The 17,961-nt window shown below is 50.0% G+C and overlaps 1 protein-coding gene across 11 annotated transcripts in view; it reads left to right on the top strand.

Moving 5' to 3' along the window:
- TULP4 (TUB like protein 4) overlaps window positions 1-17,961 on the top strand; it is a 248,201-nt gene that overhangs the window by 206,416 nt on the left and 23,824 nt on the right. For all 11 annotated transcript variants that reach the window (XM_051855194.2, XM_051855187.2, XM_051855193.2 and 8 more), the window contains 2 exons: window positions 1,775-1,909; window positions 6,770-6,936. In XM_051855194.2, the coding sequence (XP_051711154.1) occupies window positions 1,775-1,909; window positions 6,770-6,936 (302 nt within the window). The remainder of the gene's footprint in view (window positions 1-1,774; window positions 1,910-6,769; window positions 6,937-17,961) is intronic.

Raw genomic sequence — 17,961 nt, 5'->3', positions numbered from 1 at the left:
GGAAATGTTCAGTTCTGCGGTGAAGGCCGGCACCTTGGCTGCCCCCACGCCCCCGTCTGCCCTCCTGATTGCCGGCAGACTCTCCCCCTTCTCGGTTCAGAAGCCCCCGCACCCTGCTGCGCTGTTAGACGCTCTTGTTCTCTTCCTCACCCAGCATGTTTTGTCCACAGACGAGTAGGAGACAAAAAGAAAAGGGAAGGAACCTTTGGCGTCGATGCCACCGTTGCCAGAGTGGAGGAAGAAAAATATATTATGGGCTGGTGGAAGGGAGTGGCACCTGATCAGAAGGGATCTCGCTGCCGCAGGCTTCTGTCTGTGGCCAGCACGGCTGTGCTCACGCTGCCGCGTGGCCCTACAGAGACAGGCCCTCCACGGGAGGTTCCTCCCGCTCCTGCCGCCGTCCGTGGTGCATGTAGTCTTAGGAAGGGCGAGTCCGGGGAAAAGTTAAAGCGCTCTACCCCAGCAGCGGCTGCCTCTGCTGAGACTCCCTTCTGCTACAGTGACAGGGTGTTTGCACTTCCGGGACGTGTGTATGTATGTGTGTGTGTGTGTGTGTCTAGAAAGTGTTGCTCACCTGAGGAAAACTAAGATTGTGGTGCTTCAGAGGCAGTGGGTCTCGGGAGGGAGTGTTACTACCTCCATAAATCCACCTGGGAGGAAATTATCCCTCCCCTAGTAGGGCGCTAGCTTGGGGAGATTCTGGCCATGTTTCGACAGCCTGGTGCTGATGAGGTCCATGCCTGCGTAGCACAGACTCAGTGGACTTTTAACAGAGAGGTCCTTTCAGGTGTGTTGAGTCCGAATGGACTCATCCCCATCCGTCACTGGAGGAGAAAGGTCTAGAGGCCACGTTTATAAAGCAAGTCTCGAGTAGGTCTTGGAACAGAGCTCCATCCCCTTCTCAGAAGCACTAGGGCAGGTTAGAGGGTAGTCGGCCTCTCCCCTTCAGATGTAATGGATCCTTTTTGTGATGGCCTAGGGGACTTGAGCACGGAGCTAAGTACAGAACAGGACTTGACCGTGAAGCAGTGGAGAACAGTCCTGGGGTGCCTGTGCCGGCAAGTGTCAGGCAGGCCCACCTGGCGGCTGTGAGGACTCCTGCTGCCTCTGCAAGGGCCCAGGCTCCCAGGCATGGAGGAGGCACCGGCTGTTCCAGACCGTACGTGGCAGAGCCAGTCTGTGGTCCTCCACGGCCTCTTCTATGACATCTGGGCGAGCACAGAACTTGGAAAGCAAGTTAGTCACCGTGGCACACGATGCAGCTATGAGCCCTGCCTCCTTGGCCGTGGCTAAGGTCTGTGCAGCAGGAATGTGACAAGGAAGGAATGCGCCCTTCTCCAGCAGGCGGTGGAGGAGCATTCACTACTGAAAAGCACCTTTTTTCTGCAGGTTGGATCGGAATGAAGGAAACAGTTTTGTCCCTCTTCCCATGACCCTTGTATTTTATATGACATTAAAATAATTTTCATCTATTGTACATCATTAGAAACACAAAACGTGTGAAGGCACAAGTTCCCAACCTCTCACACAAAGCCGCCACCTGCAGCTGCCTCGGGCGGTGCGTCTCCCGCTGTGCTGCCCATCCTGGGCTTCTCTGTTGGCGCCCTGCTGAAGGGTGGAGACTGCTTCCTGATTAGGCCATGTCCAGTCCAGATTCGGAGCTGCTTTACCAGGCACATTTTAAGGGACCAGGCGAGGTTGCGCTGTTGGAACCTGGGCCTGGGCGGGTGCTGGCCGCCTCCTTGTCACACGGCACCTGTGTTTGTTTCTGCAGACGGCCCCGCAGCGCACCCCATCCCAGTGCAGAACATGAAGCCTCTGCTCACCGTCAGCTTCAGCTCGGGAGACATCAGCCTGATGAACAGCTACGACGACTTGTCTCCCACTGTCATCCGCTCAGGGCTGAAAGGTACACACCCAGCCCTGACACATTTGCCTTCCTGGCGGGTGTTGGACATCCAGAGCCTAGTGATGGCTCTGCTCTGTGGTGACCTTGTCTGGGCCTGATGGAGTGTGTTTGAGGTCCCTCCTTAACCCTCCTGCTGATCTGCTTGTCGGCACCGCGTCTTGTCTCGCAGAGGATTTCCTGATGTGGTGTGTGTCTTGGCCTCCTCTTTCCTCGTGGCATGAGTGATCCCAGACGGGCCAGTGTGTTTGCATCTGGCCTACCTTGTGTCTGCACAGCAAACACACTGCAGCACCCGCCACTCCTGAGGCAGCAGATGGCACACGGGCATCGTTTCCACAGAAGCCCTGTGATGCGAGAGTCTGGCAGGCTCACTAAGGAGCTGATCACTGTGCAGTACAGCTGCCGTGAAGGGCTGCGGGTTCTGAGGCAGTGACGGGAAGGCAGCAGGCAGGGGCTGGCGTCTTCCTGACAGATGCCATGAAGTGCGCGCTCGAGGGGAAGCAGTGGCCGCAGGTGTTGGCAGGGGCCTGAGAGCTGCCGTCTGAGGATACTGCTGATGTCGTGACCCTGTGCGTTCTTCGGGAAAACAGTCTGTCTCTTCAGGCTTGAATGGTGCAGTATGAAAAGATGTTAAAATTCAGTTTCCTCCGCTGCCCCTGGTCCTTGATGTTAAAGAGGACCTAGTGTAACATGAGTGCGGAGCTGAGTGACAAGCCAGATCTCTTTCAAAGCTGGCCGTCCCCCTAGAGTCACCGCTGTGACCTGCTGCTCTGTCTGGATTGCTCGGGACGCGCAGGGAGACGAAGCACCAAGTCCATGTACTGCGCCGTGGGTTGGCAGCAGCCATCACACCTGCCTGTGGCCCTGCCCTAGCACCTGCTCACGGAGAGAAACAAACTCTGCTCTGTGTTTCGAGGATCACATGGTGCTGTTTCAAATGTGATTTTAAGGAATTATGTATCTAGTGAACCCCTGAGAGGCATGAGCTATGTGCATATCCTTTTTTTTAACCACTAATAGGCCCCATTAGGAGATAGGTCAGTATTTTTTTGATGATGTTGATGAATTTAAATTCCTTGTGCCTTGCTGTAAATTTTTTTCTGTCTTTTATGGACCTAAAATATAGAGATGGCCATCATAAATTCTCTCATGTATTTAGTAATCCAAGCTCTGCTTTTTTTGGTTCAAAAATTCTATTTTTGAGTGGGCCTTGCAATTGAGATGCCAATAACCCCATCCGAGACCTGGGTTCAACTCGCAGCTCTAACTTCTTCCTAATGCAGGCCCTGGGAGGCAGAGGTGATAGCCTGTGGAATTGGGTTCCTGCCACCCACGTGGGAAACCTGGAGTGAGTTCCCAGGTCCTGGCTTTGGCTATAAGCGAGCCCTGGCCCAGCCTCAGCCTTAGCCATTGTGGGCATTTAGGGAGTAAATCAGCAGATAGGAGAGAGCTTCCGTGTTCTCTCTCTCTCTCTCTCAAATGTTTTTTTTTTTTTTAATTTTCAGCTTTTTAAGACAAGTTCATTAATTTCTCTCTCTTTTTTTTTAAAAGATTTATTTATTTATTTGAAAGGCAGAGTTACACGGAGAGAGAAGGAGAGAAAGAGAGGTCTTCCATCCACTGGTTCACTCCCCTGTTGGACGCAATAGCCAGAGCTGCGCTGATCCAAAGCTAGGAGCTTCTTCCGGGTCTTCCACGTGGGTGCAGGGGCCCAAGGACTTGGGCCATCTTCTACTGCTTTCCGAGGCCATAGCAGAGAGCTGGATTGGAAGTAAAGCAGCCAGGACTCGAACCAGCACCCATAAAGGGTGCCAGCACTGCAGGCAGCGGCTTAACCTGTTATGCCGCAGCGCCAGCCCCTAGTTCATTAATTTATTTTTTAAAGATTTATTTTATTTATTTGAAAGAGTTAGAGAGGTAGAGATAGAGAGAGGTCTTCCATCCGATGGTTCACTCCCCAGATGGCCGCAATAGCTGGAGCTGCACCGATCTGAAGCCAGGAGCCAGAAGCTTCTTCCAGGTCTCCTACGTAGTTGCAGGGGCCCAAACACTTGGGCCATCTTCTACAGCTTTCTTAGGCCATAGCAGAGAGCTGGATTGGAAGAGTAGCAACTGGGACTAGAACCGGCGCCCAAGTGAGATGAGGCACCTCAGGCCAGGGCTTTAACCCTCTGTGCCATGGCACCAGCCCCTCATTAATTTCTTAAGAATCTGCTTCTAGTTTTGAAGGCCTGAATTTTATTCTTCACCGAATGTCTGACCAGTGCTGGAAGTAATAGAATTACTATGGAGTTCCCTTTTATTCTTGATAGGGTGACGTTTTCACCATCTTGCTTATGGGACCTTTATTTAATACTCCTTGAATATATTATGTTGTATTGACATCTGTCAATTTGGAGTACACTGGAGCAGCACTTCTCACAGATTCCCACCAAACATGCAGTATAGGAAATAGGAACACACTGTAGGTGACTTCAAAGGTCCTCCGAAGCATGAAATTTTTAAATTTTATCCTAAAAATGAGACAGATACAGCATTCTAGTCACTGCCCAACTGGAAATCACAATCTAATCTAAAAATGGCTTCAATTATTTTTTTCTTTCATGGGGCGAGAGCTATTTTTTTAAAGATTTATTTATTTATTTGAAATTCAGAGTTACAGAGAGAGAGAGGTCTTCCATCTGCTGGTTCACTCCCCAGTTGACTACAATGGCTGGAACTGCGCAAATCCGAAGCCAGGAGCCAGGAGCTTCTTCCAGGTCTCCCACATGGGTGCAGGGGCCCAAGGCCCTAGGCCATCTTCCACTGCTTTCCCAGGCCATAGCAGGGGGCTGAATCAGAAGTTGGGCAGCCAGGTCTTGAACTGGTGTCCACACAGGATCCCAGCACTGCAGCCAGTGGCTTCACACACTAAGCCACAGTGCCGGCCCCAGAAAGAGCTTTCTGTACTATGCCTTCCCAATTTCAGGTCAGATAGCACTGAACCACTGCATCTAGTAGACAGTAGGTGCTACATTTAGGCAATTTCTCTTTTCCTGGTGTCAGAATATTTTAAGGACTTGTTCTTGCATGTGGTATAATTTGCAATAAATTTTGTTTTTGTAACTTAATTTTTATCCATTGCCTTATGAGCTGTGTCAGTAAGTACTCAGAGAGAGTCAGAATGCTGTCCAGGAAGGCCACGGCCCAGGCACACGTCTCCTTACAGTCAGGTCTGCTGTGTGTCCCCTGGAAGTCCGAGAGGGTCTCCGACCCACTTGTCCTTCCTTTGGTACTGTCTCAGAGCATCTCCCGTGAAGAGGGGTGGTTCACGATCTTCTGTGTCCCCGCTGTAATCCGTGGCAGGTGCAGTAGAACTGGGAATTCCAAGTCGTTCCTGGTCCCGTGTGCAGCCCTGTTCTGCGCCACCGTCACATCTGATCTCTACTGGAGGTTCTCATGTGGGGGGAGGCACAAGAGTTCTGGAGAGCGGGAGGGGGTGATGTCACTTGGCAGTTTTTGCTGAGAAAGTTCCACCTTGGAAAAAAAAGTCTGCTGAAAATTTGGGGGATTTCTCTTCATTATACGCTAAGTAGTAAATTAATTCACTTTATCTGGGACCTTTTCTCTTTGTTGTGACTTCTACTAAAAAAAAAAAAGATGTATTTATTTATTTGAAAGGCAGAAGGACACAGAGAGAGGTCTTCCATCTGCTGGTTCACTCCCCTCATGGCCGCAACAGCCAGGACTGAGCCAGGGCAGGCCAAAGCCAGGAGCCAGGACTTCCATCTGGTCTCCCACATAGGTGGGAGGAGCCCAAGTACCTGCACCATTACCAGCCGCCTCCCTGGTGCATTAGCAGAAGGCTACATCTGAAGTGGAGGAGCTGGGGCTCGAACCAGCCACTCTGATCTGGGATGCAGGCTTCAGCAGCTCCAGCAGCTCAATCCACTGCTCCCTGACACCTGCCCCACTGACTCATTTAAGGAAGAGCAGTTGGGTTGTGAATCCGTGCATCCTCTGGGCTGGAAGCCAGCCCACAGGGCTCCTCCTCTTCCATCTCAAGCTTATCTGGACATAAAAGCCTCACACCTGCACCTTTGATTGCTTCTGGTTTGGTAGAATGTTTTTCCTCTTACCCTTTCGTTGAGCACTGAAGAAAACTAGGAGGGAGCCTGGAAGCTGGGTGGGTAGCTTTCATCGGTAATGCCGTGTACTGCTTCAGCCGGGCCGCATGCAGATTTGCTACCTTGGTCCTCACTGGGCACATGCTGCGTTCACTAAAAACATTGTTAGAACAGTTTTTCTGGCCGTGCGCTCAATAGACTAATCCTCCACCTGCCTGCGGCACCAGCACACTGGGTTCTCGTCCCGGTTGGGGCGCCGGATTCTGTCCCGGTTGCCCCTCTTCCAGGCCAGCTCTCTGCTGTGGCCAGGGAGTGCAGTGGAGGATGGCCCAAGTGCTTGGGCCCTGCACCCCATGGGAGACCAGGAGAAGCACCTGGCTCCTGGCTTCGGATCAGCGCGGTGCGCCGGCTGCAGTGCGCCGGCCGAGGCAGCCATTGGAGGGTGAACCAACGGCAAAAGGAAGACCTTTCTCTCTGTCTCTCTCTCTCTCACTGTCCACTCTGCCTGTCAAAAAAAAAAAAAAAAAAAAAAAACAAACAAACAAAAAAAACCAGTTTTCCTATTTTTTGTCATCATACATTTTGCTAATTGTTTTCTCTTTCTCCCTTGTTCCACGTGGACTTGTGTGTGCCTATTAAAAAGCCACATGTATCTAATGACTGATAATGAAGTAGCGATCACCATGGAAATCTGGGACCGGGTGAGCCTGCAGCCCCCAGCCAGCAGCTGATGGCATCTTCTCTCTGGTTTCAGAGGTGGTGGCCCAGTGGTGCACGCAGGGAGACCTGCTGGCAGTTGCTGGGATGGAGCGGCAGACCCAGCTGGGTGAGCTCCCCAATGGGCCCCTTCTGAAGAGTGCCATGGTCAAGTTCTACAATGTCCGCGGGGAACACATCTTCACACTGGACACACTCGTGCAGGTAAGGGCCTTGACACTCCTGAGTCCATTTGCATCACTGGCTGATTTCAAGAAGTGACACCGACCGTGTTGAGACTCCTCCAACCTCTGGTGCACACTGTGGTTTGCTTATATTCATTGGAATTATTTTTTATTTTTGGCAAACACTTGTTTAATCTCACTCTCTCGGTTTTGTGTGTGTTTTACCTTAATTGAATTGTGGTATGGAAATCGGGAGAAATATGGTGCAAGCACTTTTTTTCTTTTAACTAGAATGCTTTATTCTGTTCCCCAGACTGGACAGTGAATAAGTAGAGTGAGCTCATGTTGCTTATCAGTCTGAAGTAGAAATGAGAAATGTTCAGAAGGGAATGTGAAGTCTTCACTTATTTGCCTGTAGTGGAGGAAGAATAATTTTCTCTTCCATTCTTCTTGAAGTTCTTACCTGGGACTTGCTAAGAAAAAAGAGGTTCATAATAAAAGAACAAACCTAAATTCAGTAAACTAAATACATTGGTGAGGACCCAGAGAAATGAGTAGATCTCAGAGGCGTGTCTTTGATTTCAGCCTTAAAAACTGCTGGGGGCTGGCGCTGTGGTGTAGCAGGTAGAGCTGCCGCCTGTGACGCTAGCATCCCATGTGGGTGCCAGTTCAAGTCTCGGCTGCTCCATTTCCTGTGCACCTCCCCGTTAATAGCCTGGGAAAGCAGTGGAGGATGGCCCAAGTGCGTGGGAGACCCTGAAGACACTCTGGGCTCCTGCCTTTGGCCTGGCCCAGCCCCGGCCACTGCAGCCATTTGGGGAGTGAACCAGTGAATGGAAAACCTTTCTCCCTCTCTAATTCTTTCAAATAAATAAGTAAATATTTTTTTTTAAAGACTCTTTGCTGAAACAGAAAGAGCAGTGTGAGGAAACCCCGGCTGAGTAAAGCACCATAAAGCAGGTGATTCTCAGAAGTGGGTGCAGGGCTGACCCGGGGGCGGTGACGACAGGCCAGGACTCCCATCCTAGCCACACCCATCAGAGGCCGGTGTGCCTGACTTGAGGAAACTTGTGATTAGATGCAAGTATCAATCATTTCAATATATCTTTTCATTTTTTAGTTGTGGTAAAATACACATAACCTAAAACTTACCGTCTTAACCATTTGTAAGGGTAGGGCTCAGTCGCATTAGGAATATTGCACTACTAGGTTATAGGGTTTTTCCTGCCAAACTGAAACTCTGAACCCATTAAAACACTACTCCAGGTTCCCATTGCCTTCTGTCATGACAGCCGCCAATTCCACTCTGTTTCTGTGCCTTTGACTCTGCATACCTTGTGTAAGTAAAATCATGCAGTATTGGCTTTTTGTGACTGGCATATTTCATTGAGCATGATGTCCTCAAGGTTCATCCGAGTTGTAGCACATGTCTGAATTTGCCTCCTTTTTAAAACTGAGTAAGGGACTGGTGTTGTGGGGCAGCAGCCATGCCAGCATCCCACAGGGGCACCAGTTCAAGTCCCAGCTTCTCGTCTTCTTAGCCAGCTCCCTGCTAATGCACCTGGGAAAGCAGCAGAAGATGGCCCAAGTTCTTGGGTCCCTGTCACCCATGTGGGAGACCTGCATGAAGCTCCTGGCTTCAGCCTTGTCCAGCTCCAGCCATTGTAGCCATTTGGAAAATAAACCAGCAGATGGAAGATCTCTGTCTCCCCCTCTCTGTGTAACTCTACCTTTCAAATAAATAAATAAATCAAAAAAAAAAAAAAGAAAAAGAAAAAGCCATTGTATGGATACAGCACATTTTGTTCGCCCGCTCGTCTCGACATGCATGTGGGCCCCCCTGCCTTTTGGCTGTCATGAGTAAGTGTGGGCGTGCAAATAACTCTGGGAACATGCTTTCAGTTCCTTTGGGAAAGACACCTGTAAATGTGATTGCTGAGTCATACGGGAGCTTTATGTTGGATTGTTTGAGTGAGTACCGCAGTGTTTTCCAGAGTGGCTGTATCATTTTACATTCCCACCAGTGGTGCACAAGGATTCGTTTTCCCACATCCTCACCAGCATGTGTGTGCAGAGCCATCTTCTGCCGCTTCCCTGGGTGCATTAGCAAGGAGCTCGATCCGAAGCGGAGCAGCCAGGACACAAACCCTGGCCTCCCCTTATATGTCCTCCTGCCTGTCCGATGTCCCAGCCTTCTTTTCTCTTGTCACGTGTGGATGTGCTGTCCTGGAGGCTTTTCCCTGCCTGCTTCATCTCAACGGAATGCTCCCACCCAGTCCACTCGAGACTCCCTCCCCTTCAGCCTTCAGGTCTTGCCGCAGCCTCATCTCTCAGGAAGCACTGTTCACCACGTGCTGTCCACTCCCTCACAGCTGCTTCTGTTCGATTGTGCTCTTTGTGTCTCGGCACTTAGCGTAATCTGGAGTTCTTATATTGTTTGGGTAGTCATTTCATCCCATTGGAATATATGTGGCAGCTTCATAGATCTTACATTGTTACTTAAGTGCTGAGACCAGGGCCTGCTTCCTGATCAGGCCTCAGTGGACACTGGTTGACTGGACCAGTGAGCCCCTTGACAGGGTCAGTGGGCCTTAGAGTGCCCTCTGCTCGCTATGCATTGCTTGGTGAATTATTCATTTCCCAGGGAGCAGGTAACTTGAAACTATGCCATTTGTATCATTTCTCAGTTTAGCTACTGGCAGTCGTAGCATGACTTCTAAGAGGAGGGGTGTGGAGGGGGCAGGAAACAACAGTGAAATGCTTATAGAAATAGAATATAGTGGGACTCCAGTATAGGTTCTATGAAGGGAAACAGCATGATATAAGAATGGAGAAATGTGTTCAGACCACATGTGTGTCGTGTCGGAAGTGCCTGGCTGTTTTGGTTCCTTCAGGTTGCGGTAACAAAATACCTTAGACCAGGTCATTTGTAAATAATAGAAACTCAGTTCTCACGGCGCTGAAGGCCCGGAAGTTAAAGAGCAGGTGCTGGCAGATGTGGTGTCTGATAAGGACTCTCTCTGCTCTGTGGCTGGCACCTCGTTGCATCCTCGGGCTGCGGGGGGGGGGGGGGGGCAGAGCAAGGCAGGAGCTCCCTCTGCATCTCTTGTGAGGGATGCTAGTGCCATTCCTGCAGGCAGAGCCCTCGCGACTGAACCAGACTCCAGAGGCCCCATCTCTTCATGCCACAGGGAGTCAGGTTTCAGCATGAAGAGGGGGGGGGGGGCGCATTCAGACAAAAGAACTGGCCAACATGTATTTTTATTTGATGAGCAAAGGAGAGGCAGGGCAGAACTTTGGAAGACTAATCTGATATCGGTGTTGCTATAATCTTGGCCAAAAGGAATGGAAGTGAAAACCAGTCATAGAACTTGGCTAGCAGTCGCCTTTATTTAACAAGTGGCAAAAAGAAGGAAGGAGATACAAAAACATTGTCACGGAGGAGCCAGTAAAGGGAAGGTGTCAAGCAAGAAGACAGCAGTGGAATGTCCATGGGGGGACATTGGACTTGGAGGTCCTCAGGTCGCAGATGGTCTCAGTAGAGTAATAGTGGCGGAAGTCCCATTGTACAGGATTTATTCATCCAGCTGGTCAGTCTGTTAGCTGTGTACACACAGTTGTTTTAAGGTGCTGAATAGTAGCTTCAGCAGCTGATTTGGCAAGGTTTGAAGGGAAGGCAACGAGGATGGTAACTTGAAATGGAGACTAGAACCATGTTTGTAAACAAATAAAAAGGCTTTGAGACAAAAGAAGGAAGCAGGAGATCAGTGTGGGACATGGGCAGGTTGGAAGATGTGGTTTGCAAGGAGAGACTGGGAAAACCACAGGACTAGGACAGGACAGCTCTCCTCTCAACCAAGTGAGAGCAGGAGGAGAAACCATGAAGACTTGGCATCAGTGCTGTGGGGAAGAGGCTGTGGGATCCTTTCCCGATGATCAGCTGGGAAGAAGTCCCAGCCAGAGCTGGAGAGCGCCCTCTGAATGTCAGTGCCTCCCACTCCTCTGCAGTCCTGGAGTCAGACGTGGTGGAGAGTGCCTAAAATTAGGAGCTGGCTAAATCAGCGTGGCAGAAAGACCGAAGCAGCCGCAAGAAAGAAAGAAACCTGCAAGGCATCCAGGGAGCTGCTGCAGAAGTTACGGAAACGGGCGGCCTCGGGGTCTGGGCGGCCTGATCCTGGGACGTGTGGAGTCCTAGGAAGGCATAGTCAAGAGGAAGTCATAAAAACAATGGGCGTTGCCATTGGGTAGGAATGTCTAATTCCTGTTGTAGGAGTGAAATAGTTCCAAGTGGTAAAGTGAGCCCAAGGAATTGCTGAGGCGAGATCGACTTGAGACCATTTGTTTGACAATAAACATAGGTGTTGGCATCCCTGTAGAGTTGGGACTGGGGAAGAGATGACCCTGTTTACAGTCATGACCCCGCTGTCCGTGCACTGCCTGGAACATAAGACGTGCTCAGTAAATAATTCGTGATCAGGAGCAGAGGTTGGGGGAACTCATGTCAGCAGGGGCTTTCTTTAGTCTTTCTGGTGATTGTTTAAACCACGAGTCTGTGTGCTCTTTATATTCATATCTTATGCTAGCTTTGATCTCTAGCCTAACCAAAAGACAATGTCTTAGCCCATTTTCTGGTGCTACAATAAAATGCCAGCGACCAAATAATTTCTAATGAAGTGAAGGTTAATGGGTGCCCATTCAAACCATGAGAGCTAAGTAGGAGGGGATGGGAGTTTTCTGCTCTCACGGAGTTTGTAAAGCTTTTGTGTTTGCTGGAACATCTGTGAGCTCAAGTGCTGAGACGCAGCACCCCATTCAGCCTGGCCACGGTCCTGTCTGCCGTAGGGCACCCCTCCAGCGCGGTCTGCTCCTCTGCGGAGAATGTCCTGCCCGACTCCTCAGCGCGAGGAAGTCCGCCTTCCTCGGGGCCGCCTCAGCAGGTTGTGACCCTCTCCTCTGGGCCCCCAGGTGCTTACTAACTCGGGCGTAGATTGCACTTCTCCGCCTGCTGGTTTTGTTTTCTTGAAATCAGAGGCCATGTTTTCTTCATTTCTCTGAACTTCACTGTGCCTAAACAATAGCAGAGCCTTGGCTGCTGTTTAACCATTTAAAAAGTTCTCAGTGACTGTCACATGAAACTAACATGGATCTTGAATTTGAACTGTTGGGGCTCAGGGGTAAGAGAGGGTCTTGACTGATTTCCTTTTGGAAAAATATCCCTATAGCATCTTAGCATTTTAATAAATTGTTGATTCTGTTTTTCACTTGAAGGTCCTTTCAACTGTTGGGAAAAAACTGAGCAATAATAGTTAAATAATGATATCATTTAAAATCAAGTACAGTATTAATCATATGTACAAATCTTAGCTCTTGTCTGTGATGAATCTGAATTACGTGTGAGCTGTGCTGTGCTGTGCTGTTGAACGAGTCCAAGGGCAGAGATGTTTTTGTAGCAGGAAGGAGGTTAGGAAATGCATCGGACTGCTCGTAAACAGAACTAAGTACAAGTTAGCTTGCATAACTTATTTCCAACTTGATTCCATTATAGGTTATTGCACACAAAGCTGTTGTCTGATACAATGGGAGCATCAGTTTTAAAATGTATTCTCTTGATTTACTTATAGCAGCAATGCCTGTGGCTGAAGGAACTATACTGTAATTTATTTTCCTTCTTATCATACATGTTGTAATTCAGATTCCTGTTGTCTGTGACATGTCTATATACTTGAATGTCTGACAGTCTCATATAACAGATTTTTAAAGTTAGCCTTACTGACTGACGTTTGTCGGCTGCAATAAGTTGGATCTGGATTTTTGTCTTGTTTTATAAACTGGCATTAAAGGCAAATCGGGGAGGATCTCACTATGCCAGTATTTTGTAGGAAGATGCTTGGTTTGAGAACAGAAAAGTCAAAAGAGTTACATCTATGGTCACGTCCTTTTAAAAAAATGTATTTTTTTAAAGAATTCTTTTATTTATTTGAATGTTAGAGTTACAGAGAGAGAGATCTTCCATCCACTGGTTCACTCCCTAAATGGCTGCAATGGCTGGGGCTGGACCAGGCTGAAGCCAGGAGCCAGGAAACTCTTCCAGATCTCTCACCTTGATGTAGAGGCTCAAAGATTTGGGTCATCTTCAGCTGCTTTCCCAGGCATACCAGCAGGGAGCTGGATTGCAAGTGGAGCAGCCAGGACTTGAAATGGCAACATGTGGGATGCTGGTGTCGCAGGTGGCAGCACCAGCCCTGGTCACATACTTCTTTACTCTTGAAGGAAAATCATACAGCAAAAACATATTTGCCTGTTTGTTGAGGAGAAACTGCTTATTCTCATGAAACTACCAGGGTTTTGCTTTTCCTGTGGTTTGCTATGACTGGATGAGAAAGTCCTTTTAGGGTGCCGTGCTTAGAATATACAAGAATGGGGGCTGGCACTGTGGCGTAGCCAGTAAAGCCGCCACTTGCAGCACCAGCATCCCATATGGGCACTGGTTCAAGTCCTAGCTGATCCACCTCCCGATCCAGCTCTCTGCTGTGGCTTAGGAAAGCAGTGGAAAATGGCCCAAATCCTTGGGCCCCTGCACCTGTGTGGGAGACCAGGAAGAAGCTCCTGGCTCCTGGCTTCAGATTGGCCCAGCTCCGGCCATTGTGGCCATTTGGGGGTGAGCCAGCAGATGGAAGACCTCCTCTCTCTCTCTCTCTCTCTCTCTCTCTCTCTCTCTCTCTCTCTTTCTCTCTCTCTTTCTGCATATCTCTCTCTCTCTCTCTCTCTCTGCCACTGCCACTGCCGCTGCCGCTGCCACTGCCTCTCTGTAACTCTGCATTTCAAGTAAATAAATCTTTAAAAAGAAAATATAAGAATGGTTGTGCTCTTTTAAAAATGATATTTGATCTTTGAGCTAGCTTTTATTATTATAATTTAGTGGGTGGCCAAATCATTGTAACTTCGTATTCTGCACTTGCCTTGGCGTTAGCCATCCCAGCCTGATGGTGAGAGTTTTAAAGTGAACTTTACACCTGCTTGTTTAAACTTGAACCATCCCTTCTACTAGGTACCTTTCCTTAGGACACACACATGCCCACACTCAGTCCTCATTCCTAGAGGTTGCCACACACACAGGAACAAAGTGTGAGGAAGGGCGGCTGGGAGAGTCCTGACTGTCGCAGAGATCAGCTCCTGGCTGCCAGGACCTCAGTCAGCCCAAACCTTACTCTTTCTGGGGCCGACGTAGTTGACGCCGACTCCTTTGTTGTGTTCACTGTAACCTGCTTATGCAGCTTATTTTTACTAGGTAAAGGACACCCTGATTTTTGTTCCTCTTACATTTTTAGAAGACTCTAGGCAACTCACTGCTGTGTACAAAAACATGTAGTGAGGAAGCTGTCAATTTCAATTAATTAAACAAATCCCCTCGTCTGGGTCAGGCTTCTGTTCACACACCCTCATTTCTGCTTCCTGACATTTGCTCTGCTGTCGAAGAGTAAGGTGCTGATCCCTCTCCCTACCACAGAACGTGAGCTCCCTGAGGGCAGGGAGTGGATTTTACTCAGTGTTGATCCCTCATACCTGGAATGCATTTGGCTGATGGTATGCGTGTAACAACTATTACCAAATAGCCGATGAACATCCCAGTAGACGGATAGGTGATTGGGTGACGCGTGGCAGATGTGCGTGGTGGGTGGCAGGAAAGGAGGAGACATAGTGAGGAGTTGATGCCACGACTACTGTGTCCCTTGCTGCCATGCTGGGGGAGCGAGGTAGAGCAGCCGCACCTCTGTCGCTGAAGGACCGCAGCTCCCGGTGTCCAGACAGGAGCAACTGGCCTGTCTGGTGCGCACCTGCACCCGCCTTGTGAGTGCTGCGCGCCCCCCCCCCCCGCCCCCAGCCTCCTGGCTCTCACTGCTCTGCACACTGGCGGAAGCCCAGGGTTGCCACCTAGCACTCCTGGGAATGCAGTTCATTTCCATACCCTCTCGCCTCGGATTGAAACGTGCAGAAAGCGTGAGCCTCCATGCACATTTAAAATGTGAGTGTCATCGGGAGCGTAGCCATTAGTCCCAAATAGAGTCAGAGTGCATGATTCGAGAACGAGATGAGAGCCACGACTGAAAGCTGAGCTTCTCCCAATAGCAGCGGTTCGAATAAAAACTGACGCATGGGAGCTGCATCTGGGTGGACCCTTATGTGACCCAAGGCTTCTCTGGAGCAGCCCATGCCCTAGGTGGGCATTCCCAGGGAGGAAAGACGCTGTGTGGTGAGGTCTGTGTGCAAGCACTGCTGAACCCAGGGTGGCTGACAGGAATCGATGACTGGGGGGAAGCAAAATAAGACTTAGCTTCAAAATGCCCACCTCCACGACTCTGGGCATGTGCAGTCACTTCCGTTTTGACTTGTTCATTCTAGAACCACAGAACATCCATAGCGATAGCCTTAAAGCAAGGTGGAAGACCAGTAATTGGCCCAGGAAAACTGGGCAGCAGCAGGAGAGAAAATGTGACTTTTTAAAGTAAGATGATCTGTTACAAAGGGGCCTTCTGTGGGTTTACAGGCATCCCGGAGGCCATGGCTCTGCCCCCTGAACGCTGATTAAGTGGCGCTCATAAAAATTGGTTTTCCCACATCACTGACACCTCAGAACCTGAGACAAGAGCAGCAGTTCTCATTTTTTTTTTAACTAATGTAGCTTTATAAATATTTGCAAAGGTACCAACACTTTTTTGCAACTTTATCATCTTTCCTGCAGTATATGATACAGAAAGTTTCAGATGTGTCCCCACCCCCTCTCTAAAATAAACTGTCACCGACTTGGATGAGTGCTGCACCCCAAAGTGTCTAATGTGAGTTTCTGTTGGTGTCCTTGCCCTGTTGTAGCAGAACAGGAGTTTCCTGCTAACCTTACTCCAGATAGTAATTCCTGCCTTGAGACCCTCCAGTGTCATTCTCCAGGCAAACTGGCAACTCTTCCCCGGGTCCTGGAAGCCAGTCCGTTAGCCATTTGCGTCCTCTGACTGCTACGTGGCTGAGTTAAAGGCAACATCCCGTCTGGAGAAGCACGGTCTTCCCTCACCTCCCGGAGCTGCAGTTCTGTGGTCTCCTCTTGATACCACCTGGCGCAGTCACTGCCGCCCGCTGCGGACCTGTGTGACCGTGGGCTCTTTTCTGTGCTTCGTGATCCATTTGCCGACAGTGGTCTTAGGGCAGGGAAACGCAGCCAGTCTCTCCTCTGGTCAGCTTGCCTTTCTGTAGGCATGTTGTTCGCTGGGTTTCTAAGGAAAGTAGCCTCGACCAAGGGAGTTAAGGGAAGAATTCAGGTTCATGGCTTTATTTGTGATTGACAGGTAAAATTTTCAGTGCAACTTGACACAGTATATCAATGTACTGACACATACACAAGGCCGCACCTTGTGGCACGAGCTGTCCCAGTTACTCTCAGAGGACACAGCCCCTTGTGGTTTCCACCTGTGTTACATGCAGTGCTGATGTGATGGAGACGGTTGTGAGGTATCAGATGTAAGCACTCAGTGTGCTGTTGGAATGCAGTGCCGTGGCTGGTGTTGACACAGGTGACAGGAATAGAGGGGTTTGTTTCTTGAAAGAATGACAGGGCGAGACAGTAGGAAAGAGATCTTCCATCCCCTGGTTCACTCCCCAAATGGCCACAAGAGCCAGGGCTGGGCCAGCCTGAAGCCAGGAGCCTGGAGCTCCTTCCAAGTCTCCTGCGTGCATGGCAGAGGCCCAGACACTGGGGCCGTCATCTGCTGCCTTCCCTGCTTGTTTGAGGGAGCAGGATGGGAGCAGGATTGGGAGCAGCGCAGCTGGTACTAGCGCCCGCCTTCTGATGCGGAACACCGACACGGCGAGCAGGGGTTTAACCTGCTGCTTCACGACGCAGGCCCCTGGCAGAGGGCGCTCATGCCTTCTGAGTCTGATAGCTGAAGTGCTGGGTACAAAGGTACGTGTGATGAGTATCTATCATAATGACATCAGTGGCTCTGACAGATCCAGGCGTAGGGAGCGGGCAGGAGAACGGGAGGGCAAGTGATCCCTGCTGCTATGACCGTTGTCACCTCAGGGACATCAGCGAAAGCAAAGTGGGATGCTGGAGGAAGGAACCACCCAGAACTGCTGCCTCCAGCGCAGCCAGGCTTGTGGTGGCTGACAGCTGTTTCCATGAGAGCGCCAGGCCTACGGGGAAGCAGTGTGTCTCCAAGATCAAGGATGATCTTGGTACTGATAGAACCCGTGCTGTAACCTGAACACAGGGTTGGTGGCATGTGAGAAGTGTGTGTGTCTCCCTTGTCTTGCCGGTGCCTGCTTTTCCCTGCGTTAGCAGCTCCTTCTCTGCGGGGTGACCTCATGAGAGGCTCATCTTGGAAGGGCTCCACGAGCCCCTAGACCTGCGTTCCAGACTCCATGGCCAACAAAACACACTGTCCAGCTCAGGGGGCTGCGTGGCTCGTGCAGGGGAACCGGAAGACGAATTACCTTCAGCCTTGCATTTTGCTTTGAAGCTGAAACCAGGATTGGCGGACCCTAGAGGCTGTTTTAAGGAAATGTCTTCGTGTGTTCCTTTTATCTTGATGTTTGTCACTAAAGTGTTGTGAAAACTCTGTTCTATCTGTCCTTAGAAAAGAGCTGAGACTTCCACGTCTGATCTTTGAAACCCCTTGAGACCTCATTAAATTAACGCTCCACCTATGCGAATCGGAATGAGCAGATCCCTGGCTGCTTCTCTGTCACAGCCCTCAGCTGTTTCTTCCCTGACTGATCTCCCGCAGACAGTCCCCGAGCTCTGGGTGTTGTCAGTACACTAAGTTTCACGCAGACAGTCCCCCGAGCTCTGGGTGCTGCCAGTACACTAAGTTTCACACAGACGGTCCCCGAGTTCTGGGTGTTGCCAGTACACTAAGTTTCACGCAGACGGTCCCCCGAGCTCTGGGTGTTGTCAGTACACCGAGTTTCACGCAGATGGTCCCCCGAGCTCTGGGTATTGCCAGTACACCGAGTTTCACGCAGACGGTCCCCCGAGCTCTGGGTGTTGTCAGTACACCAAGTTTCACGCAGACAG

This window comes from Oryctolagus cuniculus, chromosome 5 (genome assembly GCF_964237555.1).
Source record: "Oryctolagus cuniculus chromosome 5, mOryCun1.1, whole genome shotgun sequence".
Lineage (NCBI taxonomy): Eukaryota > Metazoa > Chordata > Mammalia > Lagomorpha > Leporidae > Oryctolagus > Oryctolagus cuniculus.
This window is presented reverse-complemented; position numbering and strand designations above follow the sequence as displayed.